This window comes from Manacus candei, unplaced genomic scaffold (genome assembly GCF_025592945.1).
Source record: "Manacus candei isolate 608988 ecotype Guabito, Panama unplaced genomic scaffold, ASM2559294v1 h1tg000052l, whole genome shotgun sequence".
Taxonomy (NCBI): domain Eukaryota; kingdom Metazoa; phylum Chordata; class Aves; order Passeriformes; family Pipridae; genus Manacus; species Manacus candei.
The window spans coordinates 428,471-454,923 of NW_026138100.1; the positions used below are offsets into that span (position 1 = coordinate 428,471).

General features: G+C 35.4%; 1 protein-coding gene across 5 annotated transcripts in view; it reads left to right on the plus strand.

Annotated features, from left to right (window-relative positions):
* VTA1 (vesicle trafficking 1) overlaps nucleotides 1-24,096 on the plus strand; it is a 35,989-nt gene extending 11,893 nt beyond the window's left edge. For 4 of the 5 annotated variants that reach the window (XM_051801614.1, XM_051801618.1, XM_051801617.1 and 1 more), the window contains exons 3-8: nucleotides 2,683-2,810; nucleotides 3,457-3,532; nucleotides 7,405-7,516; nucleotides 14,934-15,110; nucleotides 16,835-16,915; nucleotides 22,952-24,096. In XM_051801614.1, the coding sequence (XP_051657574.1) occupies nucleotides 2,683-2,810; nucleotides 3,457-3,532; nucleotides 7,405-7,516; nucleotides 14,934-15,110; nucleotides 16,835-16,915; nucleotides 22,952-23,097 (720 nt within the window). In that variant the 3' untranslated portion in view covers nucleotides 23,098-24,096. The remainder of the gene's footprint in view (nucleotides 1-2,682; nucleotides 2,811-3,456; nucleotides 3,533-7,404; nucleotides 7,517-14,933; nucleotides 15,111-16,834; nucleotides 16,916-22,951) is intronic. The other variant, XM_051801615.1, reaches the window with a different exon arrangement.
* The last annotated feature ends 2,357 nt before the right edge of the window (nucleotides 24,097-26,453 follow it).

The window sequence follows — 26,453 nt, forward strand, 5'->3', positions numbered from 1 at the left end:
AGCTGTTTATGTTCTACCTTGTAGAACAATATTGTACTACTACCTTGTAGTTTTCAATATTCTCAAAGGAAGAAGTGTGTGGGTTTTAAGGTTTAAGTGCTCATTTGGAAGCAAAAATAATGTTGAAAAATGAAGCAGCAGTTCTTTGCATGTTTACTATTAGTAATTCTGTCCGAAATCTAGCCACAGCACTGCCTGAAGAGTTTGTGCAAAACTAGTACAACAACCTTCAGTTGTGAAAGGTGGATGCCTCATCTGTGAAAGTATTCAAGGCCAGGTTGGATGGGTCCTACCTGAGCAACCTCATTTAGTGAATGGCATCCCTACCCATGGCAGGGACAGTTGGAACTAGATGATCCTTTAAGTCCCTTCCAACTCAAACCATTTTATGATTCTAAGATTCTTCAGAAAAAAAAGGAAACATGAACTATTTGGTTTTTTTTTCTCACACCTTGTACTTCTTGCTGTGTTTTATCACTGATCTTTGGTAATGGAAAATTCAGCGTACAGCGACTTCTTAGTGTGTTATTTCATCAGATTTTGACACCTTCAATGAGTCTGGTTTCATGTTCAGAAAGGGAGAGAGGTGGCAAGAGAGGTGAGATTAAAACTCCAGAAGAGTTTGCTCTTCATTTCCTAAGGATTGTTGAAATTTGTTGGATCCCGTGTGGTACTGCAGCAGTTAATCTGTCTGCAGCATTCAGTTACCCCTTCTGTTTCAAAGGTGGAAAGACTAGAAGAGCAGCAAATGTCCATGCTTTCATCTTTCAGTTGCTGGTAAGATTGTCTGTGAGACAACTGATGCACAGGCATTGAAGGTTCTTCCATGTATCTAAGTGGTGGAAGGATGGAGAGAGCACCTCTAAGCAAATCTAGTACAGCAGTTTTGTGGGCTGGGAAGCTTGGGTTTATGGAAAAGTTGGACCTCTGCAGTTATGTAACAGCAGCCATTTTCAGTCTGCCCTTAACCACCAGGGGGCACAGAGAAGCACTGCAGGTCTGTGCTTTCACTGGCGCTGCAGCTGGGTGTTTTGGAGGTTAAGATAGAAGCTTGCAAACAATCCTGATCTTTACAATACCAAAGAATAAAACCGCGTAGATATAGCTGGAAATTACCAGATCCGTCCTTTGCAAGAAACGTCATAATATTCCAAAAACGTGAATTAAACACAGTGATTTTGTATCCAAAATGCATGTTTCCCTCAGAAATATTTGTACATAAAATTGTGTTGTCTTGCTTTCCTAGTACATGACTGTTTCATTTAAATGTTTCAGGGGTTTTTTTTTTGTAAAGTTAAACTGAAGTGGCTTGGTTTTTAGGTTCAAATTTTGAATCAACATTTACAACACCAGTACTGCTTTATTGAATCACAGACTGTGTGATGGGTAATTTCAAAAGTAAATAACTTAACTTTAATATTTTTAGAAGTGTATGTAACAGTGTCACTTGTATGTTTAAAATAATCTCCATTGAACGTCAGATCAAGTATAGTTATTCAAGTATAGTTATTTTCTGAGTGTGAGGTATATAGACAGACTGGGGAAATATATGTGTATGCAACCAACTTTTCTCCTGAGTTAGCTTCTGTTTCATCTCAGTTACATATCTTTCAATTTACAAATTATGGTATTCTCACAAGAAAATTACACTTTGTAGAACAAATACTTTTTAAAAACCACTTAGTACTTGTTGATGAAAGTCTTTAAATTTAAAATTCTATTTGGAAAGCTTATACTTCGCTATTGAAATCAAGTAACTCTTCTGGCAACATTCTATGTCTTAAAAAGTTGGCAGCAGTCTAAAAAATATGGAAATGCAGCCTGCATGATTACATTTTCTTCACACGCACAATGAAAAATAACTACCATTCAGAGATTGTTTTTAAATCTTTTGGCAAAATAAAGGCTGCAGGTTAGTATCATGCAGTGTTCCTGTTTTTGTTCTCTAAGGATAACCTGAGATTTCCTCATGTGCAAACAGTAAGCCTATTCATAAGCTGTAAATCCACCTGTTGTAACTGTTAGAGGATTGTTTGCTTTACTGATTTTTATTAGGAAACCTGAAGATTCTTGTACTCTAACATCTTTGAAAAGAGGTCTTGAATTGAAATACAGTGCTTACACTGAAAATTCCAGTAAATCCATAGGTCACTAGACCAGTCAGGGTAGGGCTCACACACTTTGAAAGATATAATAAACTGCAATTAAATAAGCTTTATAAGAGCTTGTAAGTTAAATAAGCTTTATAAGAGCTTTTTTTATACATGATCACTCTGATCTACAGCACCTTTATAAAGTGTGGATTACTTTACTGATTGAACTGTGTTGAATCCTGACACAGGCTTCGGAGTGCCTGGTCTTTTGGATACTAAAGGGAAAAACATCTGTAGCTATTCCTTCACAACTTTTACAGAGATTTTCTGTGGTTTTTATAAATATTTTGTGATTGAAGATTCAGAGCTACTTTTTCATAATGTTTCTCTCTCCAAAAGAATGTGCCTTCTCTTTCACGCACCGCTTTTAGCATTTTGTTATGTTAGAAGCTGGAAATTTGTAAAACAAAGTGTATGTTGTTTCTTTTTAAATTGTATTGTCCTTGTTTAAGTCAGCAGGTTCATTTTGTGTTTGCAGAATTGCTAGGGTCTAATAAAGTAATTGATGTATTTTTCCAACACTTTTCAGATGAAAAAGCAATTTGGTGATAATGAAGCAATTACTCAGGAAATTGTTGGTTCTGCTCATGTGGAGAATTATGCTTTGAAAATGTTTTTATACGCAGACAATGAAGACAGAGCTGGACAATTTCATAAGTAGGTGAAAATCTTTGGTTTTCTTATCTGAATTAAGCTGCTGGTCAGGGAATGTGAATATCCAAACTCCCTTTAATTTGAATGGAAACAAGAATTGTGTTTTAATGCATTCTTTTCTCTTTTAGAAAACTTGATTTGTTGCTACTTGTACGTCTCTAACTTCACACATTATCTGGTATCCTCCTTCTTATGTTCCATAAGAGGCTGTTAACCTGCTGGCAAGCCTTCTAAAACCACAGGCTAATACTGCACTTTATTTACATCAAGCACGTTATAGTTAAATAGTTGTGATGATCCATTATGTGGTTTGGTTTACAGCAATTACTATGGCATGTTGATGTATTTTTCGAAATTAATATAGGATTTCCTATGTCCTACATGGAACATACCAAACTAGAATCTAAGTACAGAACACATGAGCAGTTTTAAAACATACTGAACATTTTCTTCACTGTAGTCAGGATACTAATCAATATATTGCTAGATTTAAATGTTGTGAAGCAGGTTCTCTAACATCAGATTAAAAGAAAAAGAATAGTGATATTTGACTTGAAATAAGCCATTATGATCTAAAAATGACAACTTGTAATAGTATGATTCTGAAGACTGACATTACCAAGTTAGCGAAATATTTTCTCTTTTACAGAAACATGATAAAATCCTTTTATACTGCAAGTCTCCTGATAGATGTTCTAACAGTATTTGGGGAGCTCTCTGAAGAGGTAAGTGTTAGGCATACGACTGTATTATGTGATTGCTTTTGCTAGCACAGATGTTGCCTTCATAATGTGTGAATATGAATTTCAAAGAACGTATGTTCTGATTGTATAGTCTTATGCTTGTTAGTAACTCAAAAAGAATTGTACTAAGTATTTCAAATAAATCATATGTGAAATACTAGACAACTGTTACCTGTTGGAGGATGCTTTATGGGAAATATCAGTTAGAAATTCAAAGTTTGATTATTACTGTGGGTCACATAGCATTACATTGAACAAGTGGGAATGCTTATAGGGAAAAATGATGAAAGGTTCGTGGCTTTTTCCGCCTTCGCTTTTTTCCATGCCCAGTTTGGAATTCACAGACTCAACATCCTGTTTGTAAATCCCCAATCTGATAAGTGTGCCTAATGTGCAAGTTGTGCTTGCTCAGTTTAAAATGCAGTTGTTGTGGCTACTTTCATTTGTAAATATTGGAAGGAGGGTAAAAAAATGGTCTTAATAGTGGTGCACTTCTTGTATACTATGGGATGTAAGTGTAAATATTAAAGATAGGTCTTACCCAAGAGAAATGCTTGGCCAAGAGTTCTTTTAAGATTCTGCATTATCCATTCCCTGAGACTATACCAATCTAAAATTTTCATTTATCGAGAGGCTCAAGTAAGTTTGCTCTTTCATGTGTTCTCTTAAAACTGGCTGCTCTGCACCCTGACATCCTTTACTGTATCAAATAACATTTTCTAGAGCCAGAGAGTGAATGCATATTGAGTTGGATTGAAAATACAATCATCTTAGGCTGTAGGAATCCAGTGCACAGGTCAGTGCGCTGATTTGGTGACTCCTCAGAGGTCCTGAAGCAATCCTCCTTTGTAGATGGAAGAAATTTTTATTAATGTTGATGTGGAGTGCTAGTAGTGGTATGTTTACTACTCTGTGTCAGGGGGTTTTGTTGCTGATGCTGAAAGGACAAATATACTTTGAAATTGGAAAGAAGCAGAATTCTCTCATTTTATTTAATCAGTGAAGACAATAAAAGAGAGTGTACCAGAAATACAGGAAACTTCTGTATAGCATCATAACATTCCAACAGTGTCCTCATCCAGTTTCACACGAAGGAATGATGGGACAAATATGATGTGACTGTCTTAGACTTTTGCAGAAGCTTTTGTTAGCCGGAAGTAAGCTCAACCTGGCACCTGGTTATATAGTATGACACCTATATTCAGATCATCTGCCTGTTTTTTCAACATGTAATTGCCTTCATATATATGTATTATCAACTACTAAAAGGCTTTTAAATCAACAACAGAAGGCATAGAAAGCAGATATTTGACACCTAGAATCAGAAAATGGGTATTGTACTTAATATGTACTTTTTTAAATGGCAGTTGTTGATTATTGGGTAGTATGAATGGATTGTGTCAGAAATTAAGGGTGAATGTTCTATATCTCAATATTAGAAGTAGGCAAAAGGATTTTCTAGAAGATGTGTTTTACGAGACACGACTTTCATCAGGTCAGTAGGAAGCTGTGTGGTAGTAGTGTTCTTTTCATTAACCTTAGTAGTAACATTCATTCAGTAGGGTAGTCTTCCAAAAAGGGACAGCAGTGCATATTACAAACAAACTGAACACAACAGAATTTTGCTTCTCAGTTCTGGAATGATAACCTTTGCAGTTGGGATGCATGACAGACATGACACTTTGTTCCTTTCTCCTTCATCCAGCATTTTGGGCATGGGGGGTGCTTGGCTCATTCTTAAATATGCACTCCTTGGGGCACCACCAGCCTGGCTGAAGGTGTCAACTGTGTCCCACAATGGGTCTGCTGGAGCTAGTTATATCCAACGTGGGGCAGCCCTGGCTTCTCCTCACAGACACCACTGCTGCCATCCCATGTTGCCAGCACCTGGGCATGGACACCTGATACAACAGCATCTTCACATTTTATCAATTGCTGTATTGGAGCAGAGGGGAGATGTACAGACTCTTAAATATTGCCTAATAATATTTTCTAAAAGTACTGTACTGTGGATTTCTGCATTTTGTGGCTCCTAGTGTGTTTGTTAATAAAGGAATTTAATCTGTAACACTGACTGACCAGAAATGATTATTAAAAGAAAGCATTTAGCAGAAAGTCAGGTTTTCCAATTGCACTTTTTGCTTCTGAGGTATAGTGAATGTATTTTAATAAACCTGTCTTAAGGATAGGCTTTTTTTCTGAAGAAAATCTTCATTGCAAAAATGAAGACTGTATCTTTCTCTTGGGCTTCATAAGGGTTCTGGTGGATACAATGTATTAAATATGAGCAAGGGAGCTTGCTAGAGATACCTTTTGTATTGTGCCTCTCTACCCTGTTCTAGATGACAGTGCATTAGGCTTTGTGAAGTACAGTATTAAATGTCAATTTATTAATTCTCAGAAACTTTGGATTTAATTTCAACCAGGACTTCTAAAGAGACATTGGTCTACCTCAGTTTCCAAACCACTTTACCTATGATTGTTAGTGTGGAAATTTGAGTTCACCAGTACCTTGCAGGTGGTGATGTTGATGTGAAGCATGCTATCACAATCTGCATTGTTGATTTGACCAGTTTATTCTACTCATCCTTCTAAATTTCTCATCTCTGTTTATATTCAGCCTTGTTCCTTGATAAATATTACCTCAAAACTGTCAGAACTGGTCATTTCTCATATAACTTATGACAAAGTAGTTAATTTACATAATCAGTTTAAGATTTATTGCAACAATTGAGAATTCCTGGATTAAATAAACTGTTGAAACAGTCCCAGGAAATACAAAGTGGCTAATCTTCAGTTCATGTTTTGACATGTTGAAGGTTGTACCCGGGAACAGTAAAGTATATTTTAAAAAATGAAATGGAAAATCTTAAAATTGTTAAGATTCTGGCATTTATTTCAATCACTCATGTTTTCTGAAAAGAAGAATTTATGAAAACCCAGGTGAAATGCTTTTCCTCAATTTCTCTTTCCCAGAAACTGAAAATAATGAAAAATCATGTTGATTTTTTTCAATTTCAAACTGTTACCATGGAAATGGAATCAGAAAGGCAGGCAGCCACTTTGCTTCTCACTGCTATTGTTTCTTACTGACACCATTTCAGAAAAGGAGAATTGGCAAAAAAATATATTGACTGTCAATATAATAATTATTTTTAAAGACACGTTATTTTTTCTATTAACTGTACTATTAAGGTTGTCATTAGCAGTTCGTTTAAATTTGCAAAAAAGGTCCATCATCTGAATTTTAGCTATGTTGTGAAGATATTAAATCAAAATATTATATGTCCTAGAATATCCCAAACAAATTACATTAATCTGCATCTATATCAGCCTTTCTGTATTCATGCTTTTAAATAAATTTTTTAATTTTAAAATAATGCAATTAGAAAAGATTTTATATTACTGGTCAGCATCAGTCGCATTTTAAGTTTCAGGTATTTAAATCTAAAGTGAATAGTCATTTTAACTTTATGGAGATAGGAAACTTTCATCATCATGTTACATCGATACTTCCTACACAGTGCTCTGCATTTTGTACCGGTATGAATAGATGGTCTTGGTATAATTTATTTCCTTTTCCTGACATGCTGCATTAATCGAAGATCTCCATGTTTTCCTTTCATGCTGAGATCTTGTTAGAGCTGTTATCTTATTTTTTTTTTTAATGCACCTGTTAATTTCACACATGTTGTTTGTCTTTAAAGGGGTGTCAAATGACAGAAGAGAAAGCAGTCTAGTTTTCTAATCTTCTCTCAAGGTGGAAAACATGTTTATATTTCTGTTTTGAATGCATAAATTCACAGAAGTGAGTGGGTGAGTGGGTAAAATGTCTGGCCTTTTCCCTTCCCCAGAACGCACAGCACAGGAAGTACGCCAGGTGGAAGGCAGCATACATTCATAACTGCTTAAAGAATGGAGAGACTCCTCAGCCTGGCCCCATTGGAATGGAAGGAGAGAGTTTCGGTATGTTTTTCTTTTATTTTCAAAAGAGCAGAGGGCTGTGCCAAGACCGAAATGGATGGTATGCACAGTTCTTCAGGGAGCACCCCACAGGAAGCAAAGCTTCCCCATTTAATGTTCCATTCACAGTGGACCACCTTCTGCTTTTTCTTTTCCGCTTCTCCTACTGTTAATTTTATTGGACTTTACTGTTTGATTGACTTATTTAATAAAATATTTTTTTTCTTTGTAGTAGAGATTATTATTTTGACTACAGCTACTTTCTAAGAAGGCATTGTCAGCTTTGGGCCAGAACTTTGTATTTCTTTATTAATACCCACGCTCCTTCTTTTAAATCTGTTCTGTAAAGTTATGATCCCTTTGCCAGTTTATCCTCTTTCAGAAGTTACATAGGATTTGAAAATGAACTGATCATAGGTGAATTCAACTTCAAAGCAAACACCTGGTTGTGAGACAACGCCTTTCTCCCTGTACAGTATTGTGGGTTTCAAAACAGGTCTGCTGTTTTTCAGTTGGATTTCCTGCCTCTTTCTCAGTCATCCACCTTTTCCTCATGTCTTCAGTTTTTCCCTGTGGTCCTCTGACTACCTGAGCTTCCTGTACAGGATTCCTTGAATCCTCTGTAACTGTTAGGTAAAGTGGGGATTTCCAAGCACATCCACTTAACCAAAATGAATGTTTATTACAACAGGCTGTTTTAAACCTCCTAAGTTACGACTTTTACTGTCTTCTATTTAATACACTCAGACCTGTCTAAATTGCTGCTAATTTAAAAGACTTGGCTCTTCAGTATGAAATGTTAGGGACATTCAAAGCTTTCTCATTTAGAGCTTTTTAAAGACAGATACACCACTTTGAGCAGACATGAACTAGCCTCTCTATAAAGTAACAGAACACATACTAAGCAGACTCTCTCTTACAGGATCACATCCTAATCTCTTCTGAGAAAGACAGCTCTGTTCTCTTTTTTTATTATGTGTATATTTACTAACAGTAACTAAACAATCAAATCAGAGTTGCCATATTTTTATTTCTAATCTTTTTAGATGTTACCCTACTTCTAAAGTAGAGATCTGCAAACTTCACAGATGTGTGCGTGTTTTTGTGAAGTCAGATGAAATCATGTGCAAAACTTTTTTGGTTAAACTACTAAGCCAGAAAAAAGTATTACTATTATGTGTGCAAACTGATCGTGTTTTTCAGTTATTGATAAAAGCAAAAGATATGCAAAAATTATTCATTTCTAAAATATATAAAAATAGAAATTGTATGTAATTTATTAAACTAACTTTGAAAATATTTTCACCCATTTACTTTTCCTTTGATTGCAGTTTTTCTATGCTTAATGCTTTGTGGATGTTTAGTTCTTTTTGCGTTTAACCAATTGCTTTTGATAGTGATCAGTTTTATTAATAAGAGGTCTCTTTGTTTTTCTCCTCAGTCAACACAGATTGAATATGAATTTTAGAGGTTAATCTCTTACGAAATAGGATGTCTTTGGAATGGATATTTTCACTATGCAGATTAAAATAGACTAATTCTGCACAATGACAATAACCTCTATGTATCATTCTTCACATACCTAATGAAAAAACTAAGAACATTAAACATTTGAAGTTTTCTTCTGACCTAGTATATGAGACTTTGTACGTATGCACGCACAAGTATAAATATATCAATCACCTATATTAATACATAAATTCATAAAACTTATGTAGCCACCTCTAAAAGTGCAAGTTGCAACTCCCACTGCAAACCTCATCACATCTTTGTCAAATTACACCAGTTTGATGATTTAATGAAAAATGGAACATAGGGGAGAACAGTCTTTTGGTACATTGAATGTAATGAATAGCTCAGTTAAATATTTTTAGTTTTAAATGAGTTCTCTTTAGGGGTCTGACTCATAGTGTGGTAAAGCTCACCTGATCATCTGAAACAAATTGTGAGTAGTAAACAACTGCAAAAATAGAATTTCTAAGTAAATATTACAAAGCTTTTGCTAAAAATCTGTATGTGCAACTTGTGTAGAAGCTATTCCTCAGCAGCAACAAATAGGTTCTCTCTTCATTTTATTAATATGGAATGCAAAGATAACTGACTTGCTCAGGGCTGCAAAAGAAACTGTTGTAGAAGTGAAAGTAGAATTCAGGGCCTTACTCAAATCCTTAGCACTCATTGCAGTTCAGTATAGGTGAATTGGTGAAGACTTGCTCTCATTACCAAGTTATATCTACATGCAACTTAAAAGGGACGCAAATGCTGAGTGAGCCAAAATTTTAACATCCTTACTGTTAGGGAGCCTGCAAGATCTGTAATTTGGCAATATCTTTTTATATTGTTGTTGAATTGTATTTCATGTAGAAAGATAATTTCTCACACTTTTATTTTTTGAGAAATGAAATGAAAAATACCTTTTCTGACATTTTAACATCTTTATCGATGATTTAGATGAGGGGATTGAGTCCATCATCAGCAAATTTGCAGATGACACCAAGTTGGGAGGGAGTGTCGACCTGCCAGAAGGCAGGAGGGCTCTGCAGAGGGATCTGGATAGACTGGAGAGATGGACTGACTCCAATGGAATGAAGTTCAACAAGGCCAAGTGCCGGGTCCTGCACTTTGGCCACAACAACCCCATGCAGTGCTACAGGCTGGGGACAGAGTGGCTGGAGAGCAGCCAGGCAGAAAGGGACTTGGGGGTGCTGATCGACAGGAGGCTGAACATGAGCCAGCAGTGTGCCCAGGTGGCCAAGAAGGCCAATGGCATCCTGGCCTGCATCAGGAACAGTGTGGTCAGCAGGAGCAGGGAAGTGATCCTTCCCCTGTACTCTGCATTGGTGAGGCCACGCCTTGAGTACTGTGTCCAGTTCTGGGCCCCTCAGTTCAGGAAGGATATTGAGGTCCTGGAGTGGGTCCAGAGAAGAGCAGCGAGGCTGGTGAAGGGACTTGAGCACAAGTCCTATGAGGAGAGGCTGAGGGAGCTGGGGCTGTTCAGCCTGGAGAAGAGGAGGCTCAGGGGAGACCTCATCACTCTCTTCAACTACCTGAAGGGAGGTTATAGCCAGGCAGGGGTTGGTCTCTTCTCTCAGGCAACCAACAATAGGACAAGGGGACATGGGCTCAAGCTCTGCCAGGGGAGGTTTAGGTTGGATGTTAGGAAGAAATTCTTTACAGAGAGGGTTATCAGGCATTGGAACGGCCTACCCAGAGAGGTGGTGGATTCACCATCCCTGGTGGTTTTTAAAAAGAGATTGGATGTGGCTCTTAGTGCCATGATATAGTAATTGGAGTTGGATCAGGGGTTGGACTTGATGATCTTGGAGGTCTTTTCCAACCCAACCTATTCTATGATTCTATGATTCTATGATTTATTTTGACAGTTAACTCCACAGTGTAGCTGTCCCTAATGTTTTACACAACCAAGACAAAAACTTTATGCAAATTAATTTTTATGAGAAGAATCAGTAAAAAAGTTTCAATTCTTGCTTTGTGCATCATAAGAAGAAAAGCAGCATTGTTTGAATGTACGACTGGACCTTCCCCATTCCTTTCTGCTTGCTCATTTTCTTCCTCCCCTAGCAAGTGGAAAAAGTCTGTTTAAACAGAGTGAAGCTAGGTCTCTGAAGCTTGACAAATTACCATTTTTTTCCAAAGTGTTGGGGTTTTTTTGTGATTTTTGAAAACCATACTGTAACTCTTGGAGATGTTTTTACAGCAACATAGGCATGCTTTATGCAGTTCTGCTGTTGGATTCATGGATACTTTTGTCAGGATGCCACCATGGAAACCTTAAAATAACATGCTTAATTTATTAATGCAGTTGGAATACAAGTCCTAGAGTACATATAAAGGTTACTTAGCATTTGCCCTAGGTCATCCAACAAGATTTTATACTAATGGAAAAAAATGGAAATATTTAAAAGTTCTAAATGGTTATAGTATAGCCATAGTAAATAAATGAAATGTAATTGCTTACACTGCAATATGTAATATGTAATCTACATTTATATTACAGAATTTGAGAAAACATTATTAGTTCCAACTAGTAGAAAGAACATTGTATGAAAAGTTGATGCACTTTGGAGTTTATTTCTCAATGTTGTGGAAAAAAATTGGATGTATGTATTTTTTTTTTTAGAAATCAGTGTTCCAATAGAACCTTACATTATGAATCTTATAGCAACATCTCAAGCAAAAGAGAAACAATGCAGCAGAATGAGAAAAAGAAAATATTTTAAAATTAAAATTGATACCTTTTAAATCTCTGAATTCATTAAAAATAGGAGTCCATAGAATTGGAGAAGTCTGGACTCCTTAAAAATAAAAATTTTTTTACTCTTAAATTTAGTGCACTAAGCTGCTGAAGTTAAGGCATAAATGGTGCTTCCTTACACTAGACAAGGAAATCCCATTAAGCCTTGAGAATCCTCTGTTTGTACAAAAGTATCTTTGGATAGTTGGTTATGGGGCCAGGGATATCAGTCTTATTTCACAAAGTCTTGCGTTCCATAAATAAATAATAATTTTAAAAACGCAAACAGATGGTGTGGGTATACTGTAGCTTTGCAGAAAATATGAAGAGCTTATGGATTCAAGCACAAAGGTTTATGAGGTTCCAAGACAAGAAACTCAGCTGGAGCTGAAACGACATGTAAAACAATTGTGTCACTGTTTCACAGCCTAGTATTTCAGCATCTTTAAGCAAATTGCAAGGAACTTTGAGTTCTAAATTACTACTGCTTTATGAGAAAATAATTCTCTAATTTTTTTTAGTGTTCATTCCCATTGCCTGGAAAAGATTATTTTTTTTTAGTAATGTTATGGATGTTCTAACTGCAGAATTTAAAACCAGTTTGTTGACTTAAATGTTCTTTTTCAGCAGTGTGAAATCCTTTTATTTGGCACTACTGTTAAAACTATTCACAAATACTGCAAGTGCGTATCTTAAAATGTTTCTAATACTTTAATCTTTGATAAAGAGTTTTTAAATATTTGCTTTGCAGGAAGAATACTTACAATGCTTTGATGATATCTGGGCACTTTAAACACCTAAGAAGAGTTAATTTAAACAAAACTACTTTTACGTTTAATACAGTTTAACACTGGCCAGTTGCATAATGAGCAAATCAAACAGTTGAGCTTAATCTTTTGGTACATATACCTGATTAAAAAGTAGATTGCCTTTATTGAATTTACCTTTTGCAGGCACTGTAATTAAGGATAGTCAGCACTGGTAACACTGGTTTTGGTTGTTTTTAACATTGGCAGACTTTTTTGAGTTCATGTTTTCCATGGCCAGTGCTGCCTACAGCATTGCACTGTTACAGGAGTGACAAGAGACCCTGAACTATGCAGTGAGGAACTTGAAGCAGAAACTGAGAATGTCTTGGAGAGAAGATGGGATTACTGCAAGAGAAACAAAAGTATGGGGCAAGAGGTTGCAGGGATATGAAGTCCTAGTGCACAGAAAGAGAAATCAGAATGGGACTGGAAAAGCAGATAAGGGCAACAGGAAGCTACAGGGGGCAGAATAAAGGAATAAATGCATTAATGGTTTAAGTCTGGGCATGAATTTACAGGTAATTTTTCCTAGTTGAGATACTGAGTACAGTGGAAGCATGTTTGCTCTTACTGCCTCATTCTTAAAAGTGGCTTAGTAATTTTTATAACAACTTTCCCGAAATCCTAGCTTCATGCAGACACCCAGCTTGGAGAAGCCAACTTTATAGCTACAATTTGACAAAGCTATAAATAATTGGTAGCAGTGTTACAAGTAATATTGGGCAGCCTTACCTTCAGACAGCATGATGAGTGTTGTACATAACTATTTCATTCATCTTATGTGTAGTAAGCCTCTGTGTTTTTGTTAAATGTATTTTTTTCTGAAACTGATTTTTTGAAGTTAACACCAAAACCACTGAAAAATACAGCATTCAAACTTATTCTTATCATTGCAATATTATTTAAAAGACATTCATTGTTTACTTTTGAACCTCAAAAATAAGCAGTTTTCTTCTCTTTTTTGACAGTTGTCAGGCATTAATTTTATTTCCATGCATATTAACCACATAATATTGTAGTATGAATTACTAGCAAAAAATATAGGAAAGGAAAAATCTGGTTCCTTAAGATACCCTTTGTCTTCCAGAAATCTGCGAGATGTTTGTTTGCCTATGTCAGAAACAGTTTAATAAAACTACAGTGTATTTATTAGTCTAGTAAAAATGTTCTAACAACAATACTGTTGATTTTACTCTGCTTTATAGCCTTTTATTTTAGTAAATAGTGTTGTGACTTAAAAGATGTTTAGTGAAGGTAGCACCTGAAGTTTTTTCTGGAAGGAAGAGGGTCTTACAGGGGAAAAAAATCTTATATTTGTAATAGTAATATTTTTAACAGTAGGTGGTTTCATTATTAAGCAGTATAAGTGTTTGAATAACATAATAATAATAATCTTGTGTAGTTGAAGATCAGTATGGATTTCATAAAGAACATCTTTTTCTAGCTCTACACACATATGAGTTTTGTGCTCCTATATATTTTTTTTTTCACTTTCAAGAACTGTCTGTTAAATAAGCAATTCCCAAAACTGTACTTGTTCCATCTGACATTACTGATACAGGAGAATACATACACAGCAAAAGAAAATTAACTGTTTTAAATTGAACTGAATTCAAATGAAGGAGCAGAAATCAACCATGTTCTAAAGTAACTGGATCATTAGCATAATAAATTGATCACTAGCCTTTAAAGCAACATTGAATAAACTAGACCAGAACCTTAAGAACATGACGAGATTGAAAAATAATATGTAAGTTCTTTGTACATGCTATGGGATATATTGTTTTTGTAGAACATTATGTACTGTAACTGTTCTAGATACAATTATGACTTAGCTAAGCTGCACTTAGTTTTCTTGTTTGGTATTACTTTCCCAAAGTTCCTCTTTTTTGCTATTTATCCGTGGTTTGATATGGGGTAAAAGGATTATCTAGTTTTTTACGAAGAGTTTGTAGGGCAAATACAGTTTTCCATATTCTGATTCATGTATACATTAAAATATAGATTGCTGCATGTTTGTACATCTTGTTTAACTACTGTGGATGCAGTATATGAATGTATAAGGGATTGTTCTAATGAGAAAGATTTCTTATATTCAGACCAGTAATGAAATGATCCTTCAATTTGAACAGAAGAGATCTTTGAAAGTATGTGAGTTTCTAGATCTTTATTGTATGGTATGTTACTTTTTTATTTTGTCAAATCAATTGTAGGTGGCTTGGGTTGATGTTTTATGGCACACTGTGGTGGCAATTTTTTTACTAATAAAAATTCGAAAGGAGGTTTTAAAGAAAGCCAGAGTTTTCAAGTGTTTGTACGGAACAGCTGCAGTAATTCCTGTTTTGTGTCATCTTAGCAGATGTTGAAAAGGAAGAAGCGGGGTCATCTTCTGTCCATAGTGGAACAACTCAACCAGCATCATCATCTACATATGAAGCTAACAACACACCAACTAGTAATTACACTGGCATACATATACCACCAGGTGCCCATGCACCAGCCAACACTCCAGCTGAAGTACCTCATAACACAGGTATGTCCAAAAAATCCATGCCTTTACTGAGAGATGAACTCTAGCCCACTTTCCATTACCTATAAAGTAGAATAACACAGGTATTGTGTGGCAAAAGCATCTTCATAAGATAATATTGTAAAAATGCCATAGGGAATACTTTTTTACGTTTTTTTAAAAATGTGTAATTCATATTTTGGAGCACTTTGCCAGGAGAGATTTATGGACTAAAAAAATTACTATCCCTGCAGACAGACTTTTTTGTCTTCTCTAGAACCAGTAAAATGATGTTGCATCGCAACATCTATACTATAAAGCCCTGTTTGTATCTTTCACTTGATAGATGAAATTGTGTTATTTCATTTCATATTTGGCTTTCCCTGTGCAGATGGGCTGTCATTCTTTATGCGGGAGCATATCCAACATAGTGTTGAAATTGCTACAGCAGCTCTACAGCAATAATGCCTGATGTACTATTCATACTCTTCTTCTTTTTGGTTCGTGCTCCTTTTCCTGTGCAAGTACTTTACTGTGATTGACCTCAGACAATATTATTAATGGGAATTTTATCCCTACTGCTAAACATATTGCCTCCTACATCCTTATTATTATGTGCCAAAGTTCCTTCCCAGTTGCAGTATTAAAAAAAATTGTCTTAAAGGATTGATGAATACAACTTTTTTACCTCATGGGACCTTTTTATAATAACCATAAAATATAATGGTTGATTAATAAGATTAAACATTTTATTTCAATCCTGATGATCATTTATTGTTTAGAAACTTTTTTATATTATCGAACATGTTTTTGTCACACAATCCCTCCTTTTACTTTCTCATTTTAAAAATGCTTCAACCTATGAGGAGTTCAGGATGCTCTTTTTTCAGTTTTATCAAAGGGAAATCCTTCAGATAGGTGGGGTTTTTTTGGGTCTGGGAGGGAGAGTGTGTTGTTTTTACCATATCTGAAAATTATGGAGTATGTGCCTTGTTGGAATACATGAATTTCATTGCATTATGTAGTTTTAACCCCATCAATCATTCCATGCAGAACAGATAATTTAGAAAAATGATTATACCATCTTCCTACATAGCAGATGTTGTAGAAATAAGTTTATGTTAGTCTGCTATGAACTGGACATATTGCAAAAACACTTTTGGATCTAGGCAAATGAGTGTGTCTAAAATGGGAACACATACAAGAATGTTTCACAGCATGAAGTGCTGTTTCTTCTAGCATCACCATTTCTCTTTTAAATCTAGCTAGCTTTTTTATTTTCATCAATTGTTTTTGAAGTAATTAGGAAGGAGATAGTTTGCAAGTGTTAGATGACAGGCATGAGGCTTTAAAAATAAATAATAGAGATTGTCTCTGATATTAAAATGTAGAATTTAAGTTTCAGACATCAAAGTTAACACACTTTTCTTTAGCAGGTTTTCCTCAATGCTCTAGGGAGTCTCTTGGAGTAGTGTTTTCCTATCTTTTTGATGCTTGAAATTAAATTTCTGTGAAATCCTGTACTGATAAAATGGATGACAGCCTGTATATTCTTCTGTATGATTTTATAAAACTTTCATAGTATGAAGTGAGGGCTTTAAAATTATTTGTTACACATTTTCTGAATTAGTAAGTTATCAGCTGCTGAATTTAAAAATCATTAGGTGTACCTGTTCCATTTTGTTTGTTTATTTTAAAGCCTATGAGTAAAAATAACCCAAGTCCATCTTTTTTGCATTGATTTGCAGGAGTGACAAGTAACACCATTCAGCCTGCTCCTCAGAATATTCCTCTAGTCGATCCTTCCCTTTACAGTGCTCAGTCTGGAGGTAAGCTGGTGGCATTTGTATTGCTTGTACATGGGCATGCTTGGTCCTTTTTGTCTCCCCTGCACTGCAGGAAGGAGTTTGAGAAATATTGTCATTGTTATCTGAATGCTACTAATTCCAAAATTTTAAAAAGAATTGACATCACCTAGGCATTTTTTTGCTAAGAGTTTAATCGTTTCTGAAAGCGTTGTTGCAGTGTATGGTTAGTGCTGTCTATCTGACTGTTTTGAACCCATGAGCTACCATTGTGTAAGGCTTTTTATTATTTATGTTTTTACTTCTCAGATGAGGTTCTGATATACTTAGCACAGCCTATATTCCCAATGGCCTTGCTAAATTATATTTTTGGTCATTAATACACATTCCCTTTACTTAAAATTTATTCTACAGGGTCAATATGTAAGTTATATATTCACTTCATTAAATAATTGCAACATTCCAGTGGTGGTTTTGGTGCAGCATAATTGTTATGTGTGCTTGTTGACTACAAGTAGTACCCATGTTAAATGAAATAATTTATAAGGTATTGCTAATTATGTCATTTTGATGTACCATTTAATCAAGGCTTTTATCTTCTAAGATGCCATCTGCCTTTGATGTTAAAATCACTAATAACCTATATCATGTATTTTTATGTCTGCTTGCATGCTTTGAAGTGTGCACATAAATGCTAACCTTAGGGAAACCAGTGAAAGAGTAGTGACTGACAATGAATCTGGAATCATCCTATATTCTAATTTGAACACTCATACATTTGGACAAATTAACTGGTTTCTAGGAGTTTTTCTGTCCGTGAAATAGATATTTATATTATTCAATATCTGAATGGTATTAGTGCATTGCTACCTCTAACCACTTAGCTGTGATAACCTGGTTTAATAAGTACATAAATAAAAAGGAATTGAATGTGTTTGCGAGATTGCGTAGTAAGTAATATTGTGTGATTAAGAGCCTTGCTAAGCACCATGATAAATCTTTAACTTGACCTAACCTGAGTATTTGTATGCCTGCATTCCTCCTGTGCACATCTGTTGTGTCACTGCAAGTCTGGGTCTTGGAACAGCTCAAAGTTACATTCTTATGAGGGAGTTTTGCAGAAGTGCACTGGAAGAGGTGATACAGGTCATACAGATTCTCAGTTCTAAAAGCTTAGAAAATACATTTTCAGTTGTGTAGGAGTTCAAGAGGGCATAGGGCATGTGTCAGTCAGCAGAGATGCAGTGACAGTTTTGTTTGTATGTGTAGAATTAAAAATCTTGAGAGCAATTGAAAGCGTTTGTCTGTGCCTATCTCTGTCCTATTGTGCGTGCCTGGTCATTACCCAAAGCATCCTCCCCTCAGCTATACATGTAAGAGTAATGGCAGATACCATTCTTCTCATGCTGCTGAGGAGTCCCCTGGATGCCAACAGTACTCTGTTACACAGTAGCCTTGTTCTCTGACCCATAAGCAGATTGAGAAATGCCTGTATCTCAAGGGATGTACTAAACTCTGGGACTCAGGAGCCCCCCCCCAACTCCTAGTTGCAATATATATATTTGACCTAGATCCTTGCTCCGTATTGAGGTAGGTACCATTCCCATGGAACTGAAGTTTCCTTTGCATGGGAAGGAGTCAATGTTGCCCTCCTATAGATCCATAGAGCTAGCACAGTGCAAAGTACACTTGCTTCATGATTAGACACAGTGTCTCTGTCTATACTAACAAATTATACGTGCCTATAAATATTTGGCATGGAGAACTGCTGGCACAGAACCACTCACATCCATACTATTAAACTTTTAAACCTTCTAAACAAGGTAGCTTGTGAAGACTGCTTGTATTGAACGGTCTGTAGCCTGCTCTGACCACAAGTCATGTCCAGGAATTGTTTGGGAAAGTGCTAGTTTGCTTGGGCCAAAACCATACTGGAGCGTGTTCCAGCAGGTTAACACTGTAGACAGTCAAGTTTGAGTGCTGAGACGCGTTCTTTGGCACTGTTGAATGTGCTAGTATAGACATAGCCAAACAGGATATTCCACATATTCCTGCAAGACTCCTTCTGGTAGTAAGATCAAATGTATATCTTTAGAATAAATGATATATTTTCTTTCCTTCCCATAACATGGGAGAAGCAATTTGATTAATACTATGATGGGAGAAAAACTTTTGGTGGAGAGGAGTTGAATATTTTATCAAAAGAAAATTAAGTTAAAGGAACAGTATTCTTTGATTTTGAGTCAGCATGAGTCTTTGAATAGTTGTCCTGTCCTGTGGGAGCAGGTTTCAGAGATTAACATGACTTCTGAAGTGTCAAAACTTTTGCATTTAATTACTGGTTAATGTATTTTACTACAGAGGGTAGAGCTACACAGCAGCTTTGTGCATGTGTGTGTGTGCACTTGTCTGGTGTAGTTTTCTTAAAAAATTTGTTACCCCTAGATTCTGCTAACACTACATGCATTCATAGTTGTGCTACACAGTTTTTATAAGGTCTTCTTACATTGCCATATGCTCCCTTCCACAAATGGCATAGTATAGAGAAAGCATTTGTCCATTCTAGTTGTGTGTATAATAATGTAGAAATAATAATTTGACATTGAATGTGCTTTTATGATCTGAAAAAGAAATCCTTTCAAATATTTCAAGTGCTTTAATGGGGAAAAAGAGCATCTTGTTTCAAAAACCATTTTTTACCTTTACCATCACTGTTTTTATGCACCAGTTTGTGTGATTGAAATATTCTTAAATCAACTACCTTATATTTGGGCATCACAAAAAGGAAAAACATCTGATGGGTAGAAGAGGACACTAGGGAGAAGCAGATATATCATGTAAAATACACGCTACTTTCATTCTAAAACTGCTTTTTTCCCAACACGATTTTCAGCAGTTTTAGTCAAATCATTTTCACTTTGTGTTCTTCTTAAACAAAAAGAATCATGCTTTGGATTCCATATGCCTTTCATGTTTCAGTAATATAACTACTGTGCTAATAATTGCAGACACAGAAGCAGGTTTGTTTCAGGATAAATACAGTAAACTTTTCCCATCTTGGTGTTGTTTTAGAGCTCAGAATCATAGGATACTTTAGGTTGGAAGGGACTTCAGGAGGTGGTGTGGTTCAACCCCTCTGCTCAAGGAAGTGTCCTGTAAAACCAGTCACTCAGGACCATGTCCTTTGTGTCTCTCCCTGCCCATGCACTCTCTCTGTAGTACAATTTGCTGCACTGAAGGAGGAAGTTTGAGAAAAAATGTCACTTAATACAAAAGGCAGCTTTTGAATTTCTCCAAGGACAGACACTTCGCAGCCCCTCTGAGCAACCTGTCCCAGAACTTGATTACCCTCACAAGAAAAACTGGTTCCTGGTGTTCAGACACAACCCTCCTGTGTTTCAGTTTATGCCCATCACCTCTGGTCTTGTCACTAGGCACCACTGAAAAGAGCCTGGCTCTGTCCTCTGTATGCTCCCCCTTCAGGTATTTATATACATTAATAAGATTCCCCTGAGCCCTCTCTTCTCTAGGCTGAATGGTCCCAGCTCTCTCAACCACTTCTCATATGAGAGGTGCTTCATTCCCTTAATCATCTTTGTGGCCCTTCACTGGACTTATCACCAGGATGTCAGTCACTCTTTCTTGCACTGAGGAGCCCAGAACTGGACACAGCACTCCAGATGCGGCCTCACTAGGGCTGCAAGGGACAGGATCACCTCCCTCAACCTGCTGGCAATGCTCTTCGTAATCCAGCGCAGGATGCTGTTGTCTCTCTTCACTGCAAGGGCAGGTTGTTGACTCTTGGACAAATTGTTGTCCACCAGGACCCCCAGGTCCTTTCCTGCGAAACTACTTAATCCTTAGAATATGTAGATTAAAGTTGGTAACTCACTTCTGTGTTTATACCTTTGATGTAAGGCAGTCATTACAATTAAGTTTCACGTTATTTTGAAAACTTAAGAACACAGAACTAGTTTATTTCTATTTTGTTTGTCCATTGTGAGGTGCTGATTTCAATAGGGGCTCAGGCTACTGAGTACATCAAAAGATCAACACCCTTGCTGTGTAAACTTTGGTTTATAAATTTAAAACTGTTAATTTTTTTCCCTCAAGTTATGTCATAATAGCATCTGAAGTAGATTTCATAATAAATAAGGCTTTATGCCAGCAAAACATTAATAGAGCTCATACTGTAAAAATAAGATTAGACGGGTGAATTTAGGCTTGCTTCCAATAAATTAGTTGAATACTGGACTGATGCCTTGGCCAGTTTTTAAAGAATGATTTTGTAGTTTCTTTTGGCATCATAGCATAAAGCCACTTTGAGGGGAACTAGTCTTTTATAATTCCTTAAAGATGTTCAGTAATGTGGTCGCAGATTGACCCCAGCTGCTTCTACTCTGTAACTTTATGTATGCTACAAAATAACCGAAGTGTGTGCCTGTGTTTATGCACTCCCTCACGTGTATTTACTCACATGTGTACGTATTTTAAGAGATGTAATGTGGCTTCATTTATTCAGCAGTAAACTAATATACATTGCAATTATAATGAGCCCACCAAGTTTTTATGTCCCTCAATGCTTATATTTATTTATTGAAGGGAAGATAAGTAGAGTTTTAGAGTATGTTTTAAAAATTGATAAATTAAGCTTAAGAGCACTTACCTTTCTGCTTTTATTGGAGTAGGGTTGTTTTGAAAACCAGCAGACCAGTCTAGTTTTTGATATTACCAGGTTTTTCATTTTATTTGTTCAAAAGCTGTTCTTAAATAATAAGATTGGGGGAAGGAAAAGCAAATACAATAGACACTTTTTGATAAGAACTGAGATTCTTTAGTAAACGTTCTCACAGTATTGCTAACGACAGTTCTCTTTTGAAAGAAAGGATCCAGCTAACTGAAGTTGTGCCATAAAAATGGGTTTAACTATATTCATGTCATTGCTTAAAATGTTGTACTCAGAGAGCTAAATCTTTGTTTAATCAGTTTTTATATAAAATCTATGGTGCATCTGTGTAATCTGTTCACTGCTAATAAAATGCTGTGTTGGAAATTATTAAATATAGATATAATCTTTAGTGTTTCATTTAATTATTTATCCGTGTCCATAAAAATCCATCATTTACAAGTTAAATTGTTCTGAAAGAACCTTAGTAAAGGTTTTATAATTTGTCCATTGGTTATTGGAGTGGCATGGGATTAGCCTTAAAACTCTTAGTGAATTTATGGGTGGAAGGAGGTACAGTAACATAACTGTGCTTTATTTTATGCACACATCACTGATGCTATTCATATATAAAATCTTCTACTAGTTAGGGCATAAGTCCCTACTATGCTTTCTTGAAGACTGAATGCATGTGTTTGAACGTTGCAGAATTCCCAATATTTTAACTTATGTTAAGAAAATATTCTGATTAATAAGTAACAGATGGTTTATACTATATTATGAGAATATTTTTTGCTAGTGTTCTCCAGTATTACAAAAATGGGCACATTTAATGACATCAATCTTGTTTCCAGTCATCTTACATAAAATTGGAAACATAAGAATTATTTGGAAAAACAGAAATATAAAATGTGTGAAAACATGCTGGTGAGGAATTCTACATTTTGAAAAGTTATCCAGTTTAGAAGGAACAGTTTCTAACTCAAATGTATTATTCCTGAAGAAGAGAGCAGAGTAATTATACTGTGAACACAAAGAGCACTGTCCTTGTTTCTTACAGGTTGTTTAAAAGCTCTCCTCTGCTGCCTTAGATGAAGAGCACATCTTTCTCAAAGGTCTTGATTTTCGAAAGACACTAGATCATACAAATACCAGTGTTTAAAAAGGTGCTCGTATTTTTCAAATGCCAGAAGTAAAGAAGTTCAGCATTATATAAATGGAAAGAAAAGAGAACAAAAGAAATTCCATAGCTTGGGCTTTGTAGTACTACCCCAAATATTAGCCTGGTTTTCATAATAATTACCACAAGTATAAGTCTAACATAAAAATCTTTAGAAAGGAAGCCTAAGTCAGATTTCCTTTATAGTAACTTTGTAATACTTATGTTTTTGCAGGAGAAGTCCGCTTGACTCCAGAGGACTTTGCCAGAGCTCAAAAGTATTGCAAATATGCTGGCAGTGCTTTGCAATATGAAGATGTGAGCACTGCTGTGCAGAATCTACAGAAGGCCCTCAAGTTACTAATTACAGGCAGAGAATGAAGCCTTTATTCAACAGATTCGTCTTTTGCCTAAAAAACTAACATCTTATTACTGTACCTGTTAGGGTAGGGGAGTTACTCAGAAATTCTCAATTCCATCACCCAGGACAATGAAACCTCTTTTCATTGTCAGATTAGCAATTAATGGTACAGTAGGAATCTCTGTTTTCATCTTACAGACAGTGGAGCTAGAAACATGAATGCAGTGGCTTGTTGTAAGCAAAATACTGAAGAAAGTACTATGAACGCCATGCAAAAGTTAGAATATTTGCAGTATTTAGATTATCAGAATGGGAAAACGCTGACTGTAAAAGACTTGAGAATTAGGATGTTCTGTTAAAATTCTTACTCTTATTTTATTATTCCAAACAATTATTTAATAAGTATAATAGCTTTAAAATGGTAACTAAGATTAGTGCTTTCCTCCTAAAATGAGAGAATGTGAGAAGGCTGACAGATCCACAGTAGGAAGAACTTTATTCTGTAAATGAATTATTTCGGTATTTGTATTACCTGAGACATAAGTCAAGGTTGAGGGAGACTTGAGGACCTTTGCATCTCATTTTAAAATGTACTGGAGAAAACATCTCTTGTTACTTCAGAGAGAATAATTTTGATGGTGTTCCAACCTAAACCCCTATAGCTGCATGGATTGCAACATGTATTCTTCATTATTGGTTCTTGCTCCTTCTGTGTGAACACTTTACAATTTTGTATATGTGAGGGAAATTAAGGGAAAGTACTAATATTTATCAGCAATGATCCTGAAACTGGAGGCAGAGATTCTAAACATGAACTTTTAGGGAGATTTACTTCATAACTGTTCCATCTTTTTAAGAGACTGAAAAAAAAGCTTGTTCTTCAACCAATAAAGCAGTATAGGTTTGTCTCTGGTCTTAGTGTCATAGAGTTTTGTTTTTTCAACTAATATTTTTCCTGTCTGCTTTGTTGTGGAGACTTTTTGGACTTGGGATTTAATTAAAATATCTTGGAAACTGGATTTTGAGTCTTTATGAAATCTACCCTTGCAATTATAGAGCTCTTGATTGTTAAAAATCCCTCCATGCTGTTTAAAAGAAAGAATAAGTAGTCTTTTAACTGGCATGACATAATAATTGAGTACAACATAAAGCATGTCTGATTTATGTTATAATTTAAATGACATTTTATCTCTTTCTTTCCAAGCTACTGGATCAAATTTACATTTTTATAGCTGTACTGCTTTGCAGTGACTAAAACAAGTCTTATTCAAAGCAAAAAGATGAGGAAAAGAAAATCAAACATAAGTACGCATTAAAGTTTAGTTGGTTGTATCCTTTTAAGAGTGTAGAATCTTTGTCAGCAGATTTGAAAGGGGTAATATGAAACTTGTAAATGTATGCTTAAGCACTTCAGTTGACTGAGATTTTACAGATAAAACGTGGTATTTTTTGTGCTGCTTTCTGATCTGGTATAGCATGCTAATCTGAACAGCGCGTTGGGTTAGATTTTAATTGTTTTGGGAAACTTAGAATAAAACCATCTGAAACTTTTTTGACAGTAATTCTACAGATCTGAGCAAGAACTCTGTGTTTTGTACAGTGCTTCATGCAAGATAGATCCCTCATGTCAGTAGTAAACTGAATTACTGAAAATTATTCTATGTATATAATTATTCTTTTACACTGTAACATTGCTATGAAATCCATTCAGCATTGCTATAAAAAAAATCAGAAGTTGCTTCCACTTGAGGATCGTACTACTGTTTTCTAATACCAGCATCAGTCCCCAGCATTAGTAGGAGGAAATTCAGTTTTCCTGTTTCTATTTATAAAATAATACAAAAGTCACAAAGATTTTTTTATTACATGCAAAAATAAGCAAGCTATGATTTAATTTGAGGCTTTTAAATTAAAATTGATTTTTTTTTTTTGTGATTCAATGATGTGAAATGGAAGTACGTAACTAAGAAGATTGAAAATGAAAATTGAAGTATTTCTTAAAGCGTGTAAAGTATTGTCTGTTGGCCGTGATTATACTGAACCTCTTGATTCCTCTAGGAAATCAGGAAATCATCAGTAAAAAAGCAATAAGCAATGTAAAAGTCATAAGCAATTTTCTTGAATGATCATTTACAAATCTATCAACATTCTTCGGCTTCGAAAGAAGTAAAGTAAGTGTTCCTGAGGGGAATGGAGATGAAAATGCTAGTACAAAACTTTTAGAATTTCTTAAAGAAGCTATCAGGTCATTCTTTCTGAAAATAAATTAATGTTTAGAAGATATACTGTATAAAATATCATGTAAAATTTTAACATATCCGAATACCAATCTTCAGATAACAATACTTGACTTAGCATATTGAGTTTTATTTTGCATTAAATACTTTTGCTCTGATCATTTATTTTTCAGTTAAGTTTTATAAAAGTTCATGAAACCATGTTTGAAATTGCATCTTTAAGCTGCTAATGTTTGATTTAACAGACTGAATATTTATCATCCAAACTGATGGCAAAAGTAAATTATAGCAAAACATTTCCATTCCATTAAGTATAACCTCTGGGACAGTGTTAAATACAGCAGATAGCCCAAAAGTACAAACCAGTGTTGTAGAACTGCTCGAAAAGTGTACACATTTGAAAATGTTAGGCTGTAGTTATTCCAAATTGGAATTTGTCCTAGGCACTGGAATTTAAAATTGTAAAATATAGTGTGAGCTTTTAAGTGTTGACTGATTCATTTTACAGTTGCTCTGAGTGATAAAGTATCAACCCATAGCTTCTCTCAACTGATTCCCATAACATACAAGTACGGTGTTAAATAAAGGAGAGTGCTGATTTTGTTCCATACTGCAGTCAACAGCTCCCTTATTCAATGTGATTGCCACTTACATGCTTGTTGACCATTCTCTTTTGAATTATGAGTTCTTAATCTTCTCAGTCTTACTTAGAAAAGGAGAAAGAGGCATTTTCTGTCAGATATTCCATGTTCAGTTTTGCTGATCTTGTAAGCTAGAATTTTAGTAAATCTGTTCAATGTTTGTTACTTAAAAGGTCTTTTGTATTACTTTATGTTTTTGCAGTTCTTTGTACTTCTCTCCAGGAAAAGTTCCATATTACACTTCAGGATTCCTGAAAAAGTCTGTTAAGTGTCTTGTGGAGCAGGTGATCCTTTATGAAATAATGGAGATTTTTTCAAATATGCATGAATTGGATTTACTAGTACTGGAGGCAGTGTTCTCAAATTGTTGAAGTAATTTAGGTGGAATTTTTAATGATGTCCTTTGTAAGTGAAGTTTCAGAAGCACAGACTTAAGTATGATCACATTCCAGCATGTGATTGTAATTGTAGTTTTTGAGACCATATAATATTGACCTA